The 14,657-nt window shown below is 31.8% G+C and overlaps 1 protein-coding gene across 4 annotated transcripts in view; it reads left to right on the top strand.

The window, feature by feature from the left end:
* Stxbp5 (syntaxin binding protein 5) overlaps window positions 1–14,657 on the top strand; it is a 172,013-nt gene that overhangs the window by 98,390 nt on the left and 58,966 nt on the right. For all 4 annotated transcript variants that reach the window (XM_071612926.1, XM_027939502.2, XM_027939501.2 and 1 more), the window contains exons 12-18: window positions 812–959; window positions 1,214–1,281; window positions 1,557–1,597; window positions 2,653–2,873; window positions 3,353–3,531; window positions 10,578–10,703; window positions 12,348–12,499. In XM_071612926.1, the coding sequence (XP_071469027.1) occupies window positions 812–959; window positions 1,214–1,281; window positions 1,557–1,597; window positions 2,653–2,873; window positions 3,353–3,531; window positions 10,578–10,703; window positions 12,348–12,499 (935 nt within the window). The remainder of the gene's footprint in view (window positions 1–811; window positions 960–1,213; window positions 1,282–1,556; window positions 1,598–2,652; window positions 2,874–3,352; window positions 3,532–10,577; window positions 10,704–12,347; window positions 12,500–14,657) is intronic.

Raw genomic sequence — 14,657 nt, 5'->3', positions numbered from 1 at the left:
TCTTGTTGGGGGAGGGTTCATTTTGTAGTCTATAAAGGAATTTTCTGAAAATTCCTGTTTTAAAAACTTATTGTCAAGGATAGGCTGACTAGTAGCCTAGTATTTACAAATCATTTTTTACATTTTAGATATTTTATCCAACTTCTGTTTTTTCCATATGTTTTTAAGTAACTCAATCTAAGGAATGTCTGTGTATGTTTTTACTTTCATGATTTTTAAAAGCATTTTTTTTGCTTCTTTGGTAAAATAATTTCATATATAGAAAGCATTTAAGATGGAATTATGTTTTAGTTTGTCACTGAAACAAGATAACATTCTGGATTTAATTTTGGACTAAGGATCACACTGATGGAGAGATTAAGAATTGAAAATTTATATTGGCTTTGCTGATGTAAGGATGAGATATCTGTTATGAAAGCCATATTGCTTAATGATTAAAGGTGCAATTTAAATTCTGCTTCAAATACTAATTGGCATGCCTTTGACACATTACTGTGTCTCAGGTTTTGTTCTTCAGAAAAATGTCTATATCCTAAGTTTGTACAAGAAGGAAATGAGACATATGTATACATAGCACCTAATATAGTATATTACAAATGGTAATTACAAATAGCTGCAACTGTAACCTTTCTTTATGGTTATTTTTTAGCATCTTCTAACTATACAAAACCTCAACTTTTACATATTTGAATGAATAAAAATCAACTGAATCTCTACTAAAGTGTATATTTTTAAAAATTCTCATTGTTGTGTTAATCATACATTAAAATTTATTAAATTAATATATTTTTTCTTTTTCCTGTTGTTAAAGATATCCTATATTTGAAAATCCCTACCCTTTGAGTATACATGAGTCTCCTGTTACATGTTGTGAATATTTTGCTGATTGTCCTGTGGACCTTATTCCTGCACTTTATTCTGTTGGAGCTAGACAGAAACGTCAAGGTTACAGCAAAAAGGTATTTAACATGAGTTTCATTATTTAATGTTCATTTTATATTTTTAAATTAATCACCTTGCAGTATTTGGTAACATTGGTATCCTTTCTGTAGAAGATCATTTTTGGAAGCAAAATATGTTTAGTGTTTTCATATATGCATTGTATAAGAAGATATATATAACATAATACATAGTATATATGTATGCAAACACACATATATGAAGATATGCAGTCTACTTGCAAGTTACTTTACACAGTGATCTTTGTTTGTAGGAATGGCCCATCAATGGAGGTAATTGGGGCTTGGGTGCTCAGAGTTACCCAGAAATAATTATTACAGGGTAAGTAAAAATCTGTTTTCACCAGGTAAATCAATAATATCTAAATATAATTAAGACTACATGAATTTTAATTTATTGGGCAGGTAGAGCTTTACTTTATGTTATAACATAATAAAAAAATAAATTCTTAATCCAGAATCTACAAATTTACCCTGATTTTTTACCTTTTACTCACTTTGGTGCCTATATTATTAAAATAAAAACTTATAAATAAGAAGAAAAATATAACTTTTTGTTTTTCTTCATCACATTCTTGACTCATTTGCTTTTCATAGGCATGCTGATGGGTCAGTTAAGTTCTGGGATGCTTCTGCAAGTAAGTATTTTGAATGTTTATTATTGGCTATGTTATACCATCATTGCTTTTGTTCATACTATTTTATAATAATTGCATAATCAACATTTAATTTGAAATTTGTAGGCTATAACTTAAACTTACTGACTTATCAAGTATATGAATTTAGAATTTTTAAGAGTAAACATTTTAGTCATATTAGTAAATCAAGAATAATTCTTGATAGTTTTTTTTTTCTTCAAAATATCTTCAAACCTTCTCTTACTAAATCAGAAATAGAAAAAATAGTAATATATTCCAAATAAGCAGATAATTTTAAAGCAGGTTTGATGGCTGATCCTAAATTTATAGTATAAAAAAATCTGTGTTGTCTTTGTGAAATATATCTAATGGTGGAAAAGTAGAAAAAAAGAAAAAAATTCCTTTAATGATTAATGTTTGCAAAATATACATGGCAAACATTCATGGGAATCCAGTTAATGCAGAGTTTCTTATATTTCATTATGTATGAGTGCCTGATAATACTGGTACCTTCTCTATAGAAAATATATAGCTATATAAAAAATCATTTTAGGAATCAGTATATGTTCTGTGTTATTTTCTTTGTGTTTATACATTTCTCCCAAAATATCTTTGTCACTCATTTTTCTCAGGTTAACTAAATCCCTATGATGGCAGATTAATTGATTGATTGATATATTTAGTTGTAAGTGGACACAATACCTTTAATTTGTTTATTTTTAGTTGTAAGTGGACACAATACCTTTAATTTATTTATTTTTATTTGGTGCTAAGGATCAAACCCATTGCCTCCATGTGCTAAGCAGGTGCTCTACCACTAAGCCACAACCCCAGCTGGATTTATTTTTTTTAATGAATACCATGAGTATGCCTTTTTTCATTCAGTGAGCAAATATGTACAGTGTCTAAATGTATGATAGACTACTATAATGTAGAGTGAAAAATGAAAAGTATGAGGTGGCAAGTACAAGCTATTTTCCTTACATAATATGATTAATTAAATGTTATATTTGATTATTTTGTGTTACAATGACTGTGTATTACCTTTTTTCTAGTAACTCTACAAGTATTATATAAACTAAAAACATCTAAAGTATTTGAAAAGTCAAGAAATAAAGATGACAGACCAAATACAGACATTGTAGATGAAGATCCATATGCCATTCAGATCATCTCCTGGTGCCCAGAAAGTAGAATGCTGTGCATAGCTGGAGTTTCAGCTCATGTCATTATTTATAGATTCAGCAAACAGGAAGTGATTACAGAAGTTATTCCGGTAATAGTTTATTAATTATTTTCAGTGTCAGATGTCCAGTATTTTTAAAGTTGTGAATGATTTAGAAGATTCTGTGCAGGCTTGTAAAGAACCTGTGAAAACACCTCAGTGTTTGCATTGTCATCTCTGTGAAAAATACCATTTTCTTTGTGTATCTTTTAACTGAATACATAAATCCTTAAGTGCATTGTATGTTTCATTTAAGGAAAGCTATTATTAATATGATGTACTCTAATTTGATATTAACAGAGTTGTCATAAATTCTAAAATCATAACATATGTGTTTTTGTGTGTGCTCCCCACATATACACATTTAAAAAAAACTGAATCATAAATCTTTTCCTTTATCTTTGGACATCCTGCTAAACTTCTGCCTTTAAAAATATTCTTTCCATTCAATTTTAGGTGTGGTTGTACAAATTGTAATAAAATGAATATCAGTTATTAAGAGTAGGTAAACTGCCTTTCTTTTACAACAGATGCTTGAAGTTCGGTTGTTATATGAAATAAATGATGTGGAATCTCCAGAAAGTGAGCAGCCACCACCTTTGTCAACGCCTGTAGGAGGTTCCAATCCTCAGCCCATTCCTCCACAGTCTCATCCGTCTACCAGCAGCAGTTCATCTGATGGACTTCGTGATAATGTACCTTGTTTAAAGTAAGTTATAAAAACAATTGTAGAATTGTTTTGCATGTTCTTTTAATTTAGATAAATTGTAAGCATTAGAACTGCAGTAACATTGTCCTGTGGTAGAGTAAAATGGCAAGAGAATGACTTTTCCTGTGTTTTGCTTCTCCTCCTCCTCCACCTCCTCCTCCCCCTCCTCCCCCTCCTCCTCCTCCTCCTCTTCCTCTTCCTTTTTCTTCTTCTCCCCCCCTCCTCCTCCTTCTCCTCCTCCACCTTTTCCTTCTTCTCCTCCTCCTCTTCCTTCTTCTCCTCCTCCTCCTTCTCCTCCTCCTCCTCTTCCTCCTCCTCCTCCTCCTCCTCCACCTCCTCCTCCCCCTCCTCCCCCTCCTCCTCTTCCTTTTTCTTCTTCTCCCCCTCCTCCTCCTCCTTCTCCTCCTCCACCTTTTCCTTCTTCTCCTCCTCCTCTTCCTTCTTCTCCTCCTCCTCCTCCTCCTTCTCCTCCTCCTCCTCTTCCTCCTCCTCCTCCTCCTCCTCCTCCTCCTCCTCCTCCTCCTTCTCCTCCTCCTCCTGCTAATTTTCTCTTCCTTCTTTCTGGTACATAGGCTCAGACTCCTTTTAGCTACAGTTTCGTGTAAGTTTAGCTAGTGTGAGACTTGGAATACACAATTCTACATTTTTCCCTTTTGTTATGTAATCACTACTGATTTAAACTTAAATTTGTATAAGTTCCATTAATGCCCCTTCTTTTAATATTGATGTTTTTCTCCAATTCTTTGCTAAATGTAATTTTTATAAGCATATAAAGTTCTACTTGCATTTTGAACATTTTGTGACATATTTCTGTATTTCCTTAGCAGTTTTACTAACTACAGAGCTAATGATTTAACATAACAGTTCCATATAAGTGTGCATTATCTACAAAATTAGAATACTAAAATTTGTACTTTATATTTTCTTATGTCTCTGTTTAAGTCTGCTGTCCATCACAATGACAAAATGTGAGATAATCAACTTAAAACAAGGAAAGATTTATTTTGACTCTTGATTTCAGTCTATAGTTGCTTGGTCCTATAACTTTGGACCTCTGGTGAGGCAGAACATCATGGCAGGAACATAAGATAGAAAAATGTTGTTCGCCTAATGGTGGCCAGGAAGCAAAAAAAGAGAGAGAGAGAGGAAAGAGTCTATGGTCCAGATATGCCCTTCAGAGGCACACCTCAACCTTGTTCAGCTAGACCCACACTTCCTAAAGTTTCCCACGTTCTGATAGCACCATAAGCTGAGGAATAAGACTTCAGCATATTTAGGGGGACATTTAAGATCCAAACCACCATAACCTCCAAATGTCTGTAAGCTTGTAGCTACAGGTCCAGGAGCCTGAACACACCAAATCATTTTCCATTCTGCAGAATGAGCACCATCAATGCATTGTTTCTCCATGATGAGATAGGTCAGAGGAAATAGGACTGACAAGACAAGCAGTACTATTAGATCAGTGTTACAAGATCCCTTACCTTGGCATCCTAATAAAAGTTAAAAAACAGTGGGTGAATCTTTATCTTATGTTCTTGTATTTTTCCAGTTTTTTTTAACTGACTTAAACAACAAGGAGAACAGTTAAAGTAGCAACCAAGAGCAATTGTTACAGTCCCTAGCCCACAAACCAAATCTGCAGTATCCAAATCAATGTAAAGATAATAATCAACTTAGTTCTGGAATTAATGGGTTTCTGTTACTGTTCATGGACCTAAAACTGTGGTATGACCATCTTTATTTTTTGAGAGGACATTTCATAGCTGTGATGAAAAGTGTTGCACAAACTATTAACTTTCTGTAATGATTTAGTAGAGTATCACTTAATGCAGGAATGCCTTTAAGCTGGTTATTTCAAGGAAGCCTTGATAGTCACAAAGTATCATTTGCCAATCCATTAATATTTGGGAGGAGAAAAGAGTCTTTTTTTGTTATTTACATTAACTGTTAACTTTTATATATGGATATACTTTGCCTGTCCTGGGAATGAATATACACACAATTATATAAAAACATTTTTCTTACTCCTAAAAAATTAATGTGACTATAATTTGAATTGGATTCTCCTTTTGAATATGATTATGGACTCTTAGTGCTTTTTTATGGACAGTTTGTTTTAACTTACTGAATTTGGTTAACTCCCTGTGACTTCATCACAGCTGGCTGGAGAGAGCTTCTTTCAAGTTTGTGTCTGAGTCTTCACACCACCTCAGCACTTGTGTGACCATCTGTGATTTCTGTCAAAAATATAGATAATCTAGGCATTTCTCAACATCTTTCTGCGCTCACACATGTGATCATCTTTAGGAAGCCCTGGATCCTTTTTGTAGAGAATAGAATAAAAGAATAAAATATGATTTCTAGAAATGTGTGCAACATTATGTATGACAAGCAGTGTATTATAATGTCCACTCAGTGACAAGAACTAGAAAGAATTTTTTTTAAAAAAAGTAAAGCCTTTATAGTTTTCATTGGATGTTTGCATTACTCTGTAATGTAACCAGTGACTTTTTAACTTTGTCCCCAAGTCACTTTTCTAAAATTGATTAACCTGAAATTATTTCTTTATTTTACTTATTTACAAAAATAAGTTCAAAATGAACGTTGAAATTACTAACTGATAAAACTACTACACATACAGTAAAATATAGTATTATGTTTTTCTCTTAGACCTTCAAGCACATTTCTCAAATAATATGTAGTCTAATTACTTAGGTTTTAGTCCTTGTGATAATTTTTTCTTCTATTGTAGTTATTATACATTGTATGTAGTTCAATTATTTAAGTTTGTTTGTATTTTTGAGACTATTAATGTTTTAATTAAGAGTTCTTTTTGGAAGCAGCATTTGATATTAGATAAGAGTATCTTGAGATGAATGGAATGTCAAGCAACCAGTTTAAACTTTAAAAATAGATATAAGACAGTCAAAGTATAATTATTCATAATTCCTTACAGGAGTCTTACGATAATATTATTCTTTCCTAATCTATATTATTTAGCACATTAAAAAATAAAATATTTTCAGGTGGTGACTAAAAATATCACCTTAATTATTAATGAAGGTAAATGATTACAGTTAGCACAAGACCCTGGTAAGCTTCCTGACTTCACCTGACCTACATACTGAAGCAGCCTTGTCTTGCCAGTCACTGCAGCCTTACACACACTGCCTTTGTAGAATCAACAGGAAAAAATGCAGCCCCTGGGCAGACTTGCTCCCAAGTGGACAAGGTGCAAGGGTGAAAAAGTGGGCCTCATTAATTTTTTTTCTTATTTTACAGATTCATAATGCATTCCACCTTGCCAAGGGTAGAGTTAAAGACTGGGTAGAGAGGAATCTAGGAGTCCCACTGACACTCAAGAAAAAAATGCTAGCAGATGTAGAGAAGCATTGCTACTGATTTGACTCCATGTGTGTTTGTATCTAAGCTTTCTACATCTGATTTTTTTTGATAGTTAAATGAGTAAAAATTCTTATTGATTTAATATATAATGTTATTTATTTATATATCAAGCCATCAATTTTAATTATAATACTTAATATTCTAATAACCTGAATTTTTAAAACAGCAATTTAAATACATCAAAATGAAGCACATCATAAAGTAATGACTGTGCTTATACAGTTAGGTTATTTAAGTCCCTTATTTTGAATTTTCACTAGAACTTCAGAGTAACAATGTATGGGAACATCATAATCATTTGGACTGCATAACTCTATGTATTTTTTAAAAATTATTTCCCAGTCTGGATAATAATTCAGGTATTCATTAACTTTATATCGTTTTAATCTGAAGTCCTAGAGGCATTCTGGATTCTCCTTTTGAATATGATTATGGACTCTTAGTGCTTTTTTATGGGCAGTTTGGTTTAACTTACTGAATTTGGTTAACTTCCTGTGACTTCGTCACAGCTGGCTGAAGGGAGCTTCTTTCAAGTTTGTGTCTGAGTCTTCACAACACCACCTCAGCACTTGTTTGTTATATTTCCAGAAGTTAGAAATATAACAAAAATTGTTGTTAAAATATTGCCAGGTACAGTGGCACATATCTGTAATCCCACCAGCTCCGGAGGCTAAGGCAAAAGGATCTCGAGTTCAAAGCCAACCTCAGCAACAGCAATGTACTAAGAAACTTAGTGAGACCCTATCTCTAAATAAAATACAAAATTGGGCTAGGGATGTGACTCAGTGGTTGAGTGCCCCTAAGTTCAATCCCAGTACCCTCTCACAAATATATATATATATATATATATATATATATATATATATATATATATATATATATATATATATAATACTGAGATCTTATATAAAATGCCTTTACATAATTGGTATTTTTTAGGAAACATTTTTATTAGTATATTCTTAATCATACTGAATAATGGTTTTTGTTACATTGTTTTCATAAATGCAAATAACATTCTTTGATCATATTTACCTCTCATTGCCGTCTCCTCCCTCTGATCACCTTTCTGGTTATACTAGCTTCCCTGATACATTGATGTTATCTATTTTTTCCTTTAGATTCCAAATATGAGGGGAAGAATAAAAAAAAAAATTGCCTCTAGTCTGGCTTATTTCAGTTAGCATTGTAATCTCCAGTTCCATCCATTTTCCTGCAAATGACATAGTTTTGTTCTTCAACATTTTAAAAGTCATTATTTGTTACTTTTGCCAATAACATTTAGTTTGTATTTAGGTATTTTATGTTTTCATTTAGGTATTTTATGTGTCATTTTACAAAGAGCATTTTGAAACTGTGAGATCTCAACACCATTTTAACATTTAAAATATATTTGTACAAATAATAGAGGATTTTTTAATAAAGGTTCAACAGCTTGTCTTTTACAAGTAAACAAATATACTAATAATGTTAAAATTATAACTTGCCTGTGCACCATCGTAGACATCAAATATAACAATCAATTTTCTATTTTAAAAATATATTATGACATTTCTAATAAGGGGGAGGATTTTGCATCAGTTTTGAATTCTTTTTTTTAAAGAACTTTTTGTTTCTCTTAACTAAAATGAAAATTCTGTGAGTTATGTGTCCTGATCACTTAAAAGTCTTAAATGTGCCTTTACATGCATTTCAAAAATTAATCCTAGAAGGCCTGTTTCTGCTCATGAGAACCTAATCTGAGGTGTGCAGTTTATCTGCTGGAATGGAAGCACTTTTCAAGTTTATCTTCTATTCCTAGTTCATTTAAGGAAAAACCAGCCCACTCCAACTCTGTGTCTGTGGCTATATCAAAGCTGTCTCTGAGTAGAGAGGAAATGCCTCAGTTATTACTTCTCACTTGAGAGCAACAGCTGTAGCTAATCAGTGGGTATTTCTCTGAAAAGAATTAGAAATTCCATATAAACCAGAGTATAGTTCTTACTGCATTGCTAGCAAACCTTGCACAACAAAAAAGTGACTGTAGCTCAGTTCATCTTAGAGTACCATCAACAATTCACATTTTCCCTGAAGTCTGGACAGCCTATCTTAGCTAATAAACGTCATCAGAAGATGAGGTTTCAAAGTATGTTTTTCAATTCCACCTGAAGTTTGCTGATACAGGTATGACAGGTGTTGTGTCAAAATATTTAGTCCTCAAAAAGTCTCATGTTCTTAACAACCTTTTCTTCACATGCTTATCACAAAAGTTTAACCAACATAAGTTTAACGTGAACTTATTATTGGTGAGATTTGGGAATACATTTAGTGGCCTGCTGAATGTTTCACTTGTAAGGTTCCTACCTTCGCCTCAAACTTAAAAACTCCATAGTACCCTAAAACTACCTCTTCATCTTGATATCTGTATTTATTTATTTTTGATCATAGAATCATTGACTTCTTTTCCTCTTTTGCCCTACCTCTAATCAGTCTTCAGTTCATTCATGTGTTCAGTAAATATTAAATACTTCTTTTGTACCAGAGTATTAAAAATAGCTGCAAGTTTTCTATCTTCCTGAAACTTAAAAACCTTGTTCTTATTTAAAAGTATATTTCAGCTATCTTTTTTAGAATTGTTTCACATCAGAAAAATCAGTTTCCTAATTAGTATCTCTGTTCCACTCCACCGTGCATATGTCTAACAGTTTAATCTTCCTGAAATATTTTATAAGCTAACATTGGCTTTTAACTCTTTAGTAATGAAAATACTTTATGTAATTTGACCTTCCACAAAATGCTTTTATAAGCACTCAGTTTCTTTAGACCATGATTATGTAGTACTCTTCGCACTTTCTAGATGAGAAGCAGCTGATAAGTTTAAGAGCCAGGACTCAAAACTTTTCAACAACATCAAACCTTTACCACTTACGACCCTCTGAAGTCTAACCCTTATCTCTCTTACAGTACTGTTTTCTAAATTACTGCACACATCTACCAGTGTGACCAAATTTACACTTATTAATCTTTAAATATGAGTTTTGTCGTTCTTTATCTTGTAGGCATATGCTTTGCAAGAGTAATATTAGCACTAATCAGCAAAGTCTGTGCAATCAGAAAGTACTATCACCTCACAGTCAAAGAATTTGGGGTTTTTTTTGTAGTAAAAATATTCACACAAATAAATAGATGGCATTTGCTTTTAACTTGTTCTTATATGTTTTTGCCAGTTTTCATTTAGGGAAAACATTTAAGTTTTAGGTCGGCCTTTTGAATTTATAGTTTTTCCCTATTAACTTCTGCATTGCCGCTTCTCCTCATCCATGTCCCCACCCTTCCTTGAAACTCTTCTCTCCCTCCCTCTCTTTCCTGCCTCCCCCTCCTTTTCTCTCTTTCGCCTTGATCCCTGCCATCCTCCCTAACTTTATGTGTGGAGTTTACATATAATTTCTAATTTTTGTTATTTATGTACATGTTTAGTCTCTCCAACTGGATTAAATGCTTCTATAGGACAGGACTCTCATTTTTACATTTAAAAATTAGTATAGTTTCATATGTAGTTGTTTTTGTATGACTATTTATATATGGCTTTAGAATTATGTAGGGTAGTAAGTTAATTGAAAATGTGCTTAAAAGATAATATGTTTTCCCTTTTTTTCCAGAGTTAAAAACTCACCACTTAAACAGTCACCAGGTTATCAGACAGAACTAGTTATTCAGTTGGTATGGGTAGGTGGAGAACCACCACAACAAATAACCAGCCTGGCAGTCAATTCTTCCTATGGACTGTAAGTATAAGATATGCTTTTCTCAGTCTTTCCATAGTACTCCATACACCATTTTATTTTTAAAAATAGAAAGGGCTATCTTTGTTTTATTGTCACTTAAAATGTTGTTATATAACTTTAATTTCAAACTAAGCTCAATGTTTATTTGGAGCATAATTTTGTTCTGGATAATTTACCCTGGGTATATATACACTGCTTCCTATATAAAGTAAATATCTCATGGACCAATGAATTATTTGAGATATAGCTTTAAGGTCAATAAATCATCTCCTTTAAGTTTCATAAATTCAAAAGGCATTGGAATAGCTTAATAAATTGTTCATCTATACTACACATGTGTTTGTTTTATTTACCAATTCATGCTTTCAAGTATTAATTAGTGTGAATTATTATATGTAATTTTTATTTCAATATGCTAGGTTTATAAAGCATATGTTATTTTTCATTTGTTTCAAAACACTGTAGTATAAGAAACTTGTAACTAACTATTCAGTCCCAGAACTGTTTATCACATGCAGGTTACTGTTTTTTTCCTATGTGTATCCCTAGGGTCTTATTCATCTTTTTTGATCTTAGTAGCCACCACCATCTTTTCTATTTCTTATAATTGTACATTCAACTAAATTAGCTATAGTCTGAGTTAGTATTCTGTGGTATCTTGTATTTGTTGCCATAAATGTAAGAGCACAAACCTCCTTCTTTTAAATCTTTATTGCCCACAACCAAAGAGTGAACAAACAAGGAATAAAAAAAGAATAGCAAGTTTCAAAGGAAGTTGCAAATTGATTGATTACACATCTCCCTGCACTAATAGTTATGTTTTGTTTGGCACTTTCTGTGTATTTTTAAATTTTGAATTAGTTGCCAAGCCTGTATAATTTGTAAATCCATATTTAAAACTTCAACTGAGAAGTCTAATTATCTGGCCACTGTGTACACTCACACACAACATTAGTCAATTGACTCAAGTTGGAGTTTTTTTTCTTTAGGTGCATCATGTAGTCTTCAGTCACCATGGATTTACCCATCCTCTTATGCTACTTATGTAACTCTTCTATACATGGCAGCTTTCAACTTCTGACTTAAGATATCTTAAAAAAAATAATGATCCTTTATACATAGTTGATTGGTTTGTAGTTATTGACATAATTGAGAAAGCATTTTGAACACCCTGAGAGGGAGTCTTCTAAGACTTAATGCTATTTGTTTTTTATTCTTGACTACAGAGAATTACCAAAACTTTTTACCCACTGTGAAGTCCCCTGCTTTCCTAGGAGAAGGAGATGTCTCCTCTAAGGGCTTCAGAATACTCTCAAGGCAAAAAAAAAAAAATAGGTGTTAACATTGCCTCATATGGGAAGTTTGTATCTCTGAATAAATTTCAACTCTTGTGCCAAATATTTTTCATAAATGATGTTGATAATTGATCTAATGATATTGGATGATGAATGTCTACAGAAGATATGAACAATTTCAAGAGAAGGCACATGTAACCTGTATTTCTATACCCACAGCTTTCTTTTGTTTCAAAGAAGAATTTTCTGAAAGACCCATTTTTCTTCCTTCTTCAACCTTATAGACCACAGTACATTTTATTGTAAGTAATTTTTTGTGCTAAAATGTTTACTCTTTTTCTATTTCCAGGGTGGTTTTTGGCAACTGTAATGGCATTGCTATGATTGACTACCTCCAGAAAGCAGTACTGCTCAATCTGGGCACCATAGAATTATATGGCTCTAATGATCCTTATCGGAGAGAACCTCGATCTCCTCGTAAATCTCGACAACCTTCAGGAGGTAAAAGAAAAAAGTCCTAGCTTTAGGATTTGTGTAAATGTTGGCTTACTTTTGTAAATAGAACCACTTCTCTGAGGTACGTAGTTTATCTGATTTAGATTATCTGTATAAAAAGACATCAGTGCTACTTTTGTTTTGTATTGTCATTAGGTTTTGCTTTTGCTTTTAATGTGCTAGGATTTTATTTTTTTATTTATTTTATTTAATGTTGCAAAAGAATTACCGACTTCTTCCACTAGATTATAATAACAGAAATATTTGTCTCATTATTGTAGGAAAAAAATTAATTTTGAAATTTTGTCCCTTTTGTTGTGTGGTCTCTGTTTGAGTAGTAATTTATTGTTTTACTTATTTAATTGAAAGGAATCCTTTTCATGTGAAAAAAAAAATAGATGGATTCAAAAGTGATTTGAATTCTAAAAAACAGAAAATTCTCAAATAATCTTGATTTAGTACAAGTCCAGATTTGTTTAGAATTCTTTATAGCATTTTTTTGTGCTTTGTAGATTTTTGACACTAATGTCTCATAGAACATATGTATAGTTAACTATTCAGTATTTCTTGCTTTTTTTAACTTCATAACACACAGTAAATGGCATTCAATATATGGTACACAGGATATACTATTGAGACTTTCAGCAATAATTGGCCTGTGGGCTTCAGATTATTCTAGGCCTGTCTACAAGACCAGGGATTGAGAAGAATTCTTTTTGAGGCATGTTAACTCATTTGCAGAATACCTCTATGCATTGGAGTACAATTTGAGAAATTCTGGTCTTTACTTCCTAACTCAATTCTGAATTCAAATTCTCCCTGAGCTAGTGGTATAACTCCAGGTAGAACACTTGCCTAGGCTTAATCTCCATCAACATAAAAATTTAAAAATAAAATAATAAATAAAGCTCTCCCTGATTTTTTTTAGTTGTTCTCATTACATGATTCAGCTAAAATTGCCAATTTTACTGTGTATAAAAAAGGGGCAGAGGTGAGGGATATAGACTTTCTATCATTTTAGCTTGATGGTTGAATTTCTCTTTTTAAGTTTTGTGTTTTGTTTTGTTTTTTTTTATTCCACGTTTCTGAGTGCAATCATTTTGTCATGTAAAATCTTCAGCAGAGATTGCTGTTTAAACCATGCCATTCTAGTATCTCTGTCTCCTTTTTTTTCCCCCTTCCCTTTTTTCTTGCTTCATTAAGGTATGCTGATTGTGACTTCTTGCATGTGCGGTGTTTCTAGCTTATATTCTGAGTCTGTGAAAAAGCTGCGTTCTTCTTTTTTAAGTAAGTTATTTGTCTTGGCATGTCTGTTCTTTGTAAAATCGTTTTTGTTTGTTTTAAATTCATTTATTTTTAAGAGTCTCTTAAAACATTTTTTATCAAAAGCACTGTATTTATTACTTAGTTCACTTCAATAAAATATGAAAACAGCTATTTAAATGCTATGTTTAAATCCAATGGACAAAACAGAGAAAATAATATTAAATGTTACAAGGTTAGAACATTGCCATCACAGAAGTTTTTCTGGAAGATAAAAACTTTAATTTATAAATTATAATTCTTTAATTTATAAATTATAATTCTTTATAAATCTCAGATAAAAATTTTACTAGTCCTAAAATTAATTTCTTTTGTTCTTTAGACCCTATAGTAGTTTAGATAAAATTACTGATAATTAACCCTAAATTGATTTAAGAATAACACTTTCACCCTGCAATTAAATATTGTTAAATTTTACAACATTCTGCTTTATTCTCTAGTAAACTCCATAATATTACTTATTATTTGCTTTATTTCAAATTCAATTTGGTGTTAGGAATAGGAAAACTATTTGAGTTTTTCCTTATTAATTTTAAGACATTTACCCATTTTTATTGTACCCCATTTTATCAATAATTAGGGTTTTTTTAATAAAGACTTAAAGAATTATTTCAAAATAAGATTTAAATAACATTATAAGATATTTGTACCCCTAATTCCAAAAGGTTTTTATTTATTTTTCAAATAAAGTTAACTATAGAGTAATTTGTACTAATATTCTTTGCACTGATATTAAAAAAATAACATTCTTATTAAATGTAGCTTAATATTTCTTGAGGTTTAGCCAAAGTGGCATCAAATTGTTTTTCAATCTATTTTTTTTAATTTTGTGATAGTCATT

Source organism: Marmota flaviventris, chromosome 6 (genome assembly GCF_047511675.1).
Source record: "Marmota flaviventris isolate mMarFla1 chromosome 6, mMarFla1.hap1, whole genome shotgun sequence".
Lineage (NCBI taxonomy): Eukaryota > Metazoa > Chordata > Mammalia > Rodentia > Sciuridae > Marmota > Marmota flaviventris.
Note: the sequence above shows the minus strand (reverse complement) of the source record. Positions and strands in the feature narration are given on the sequence as shown.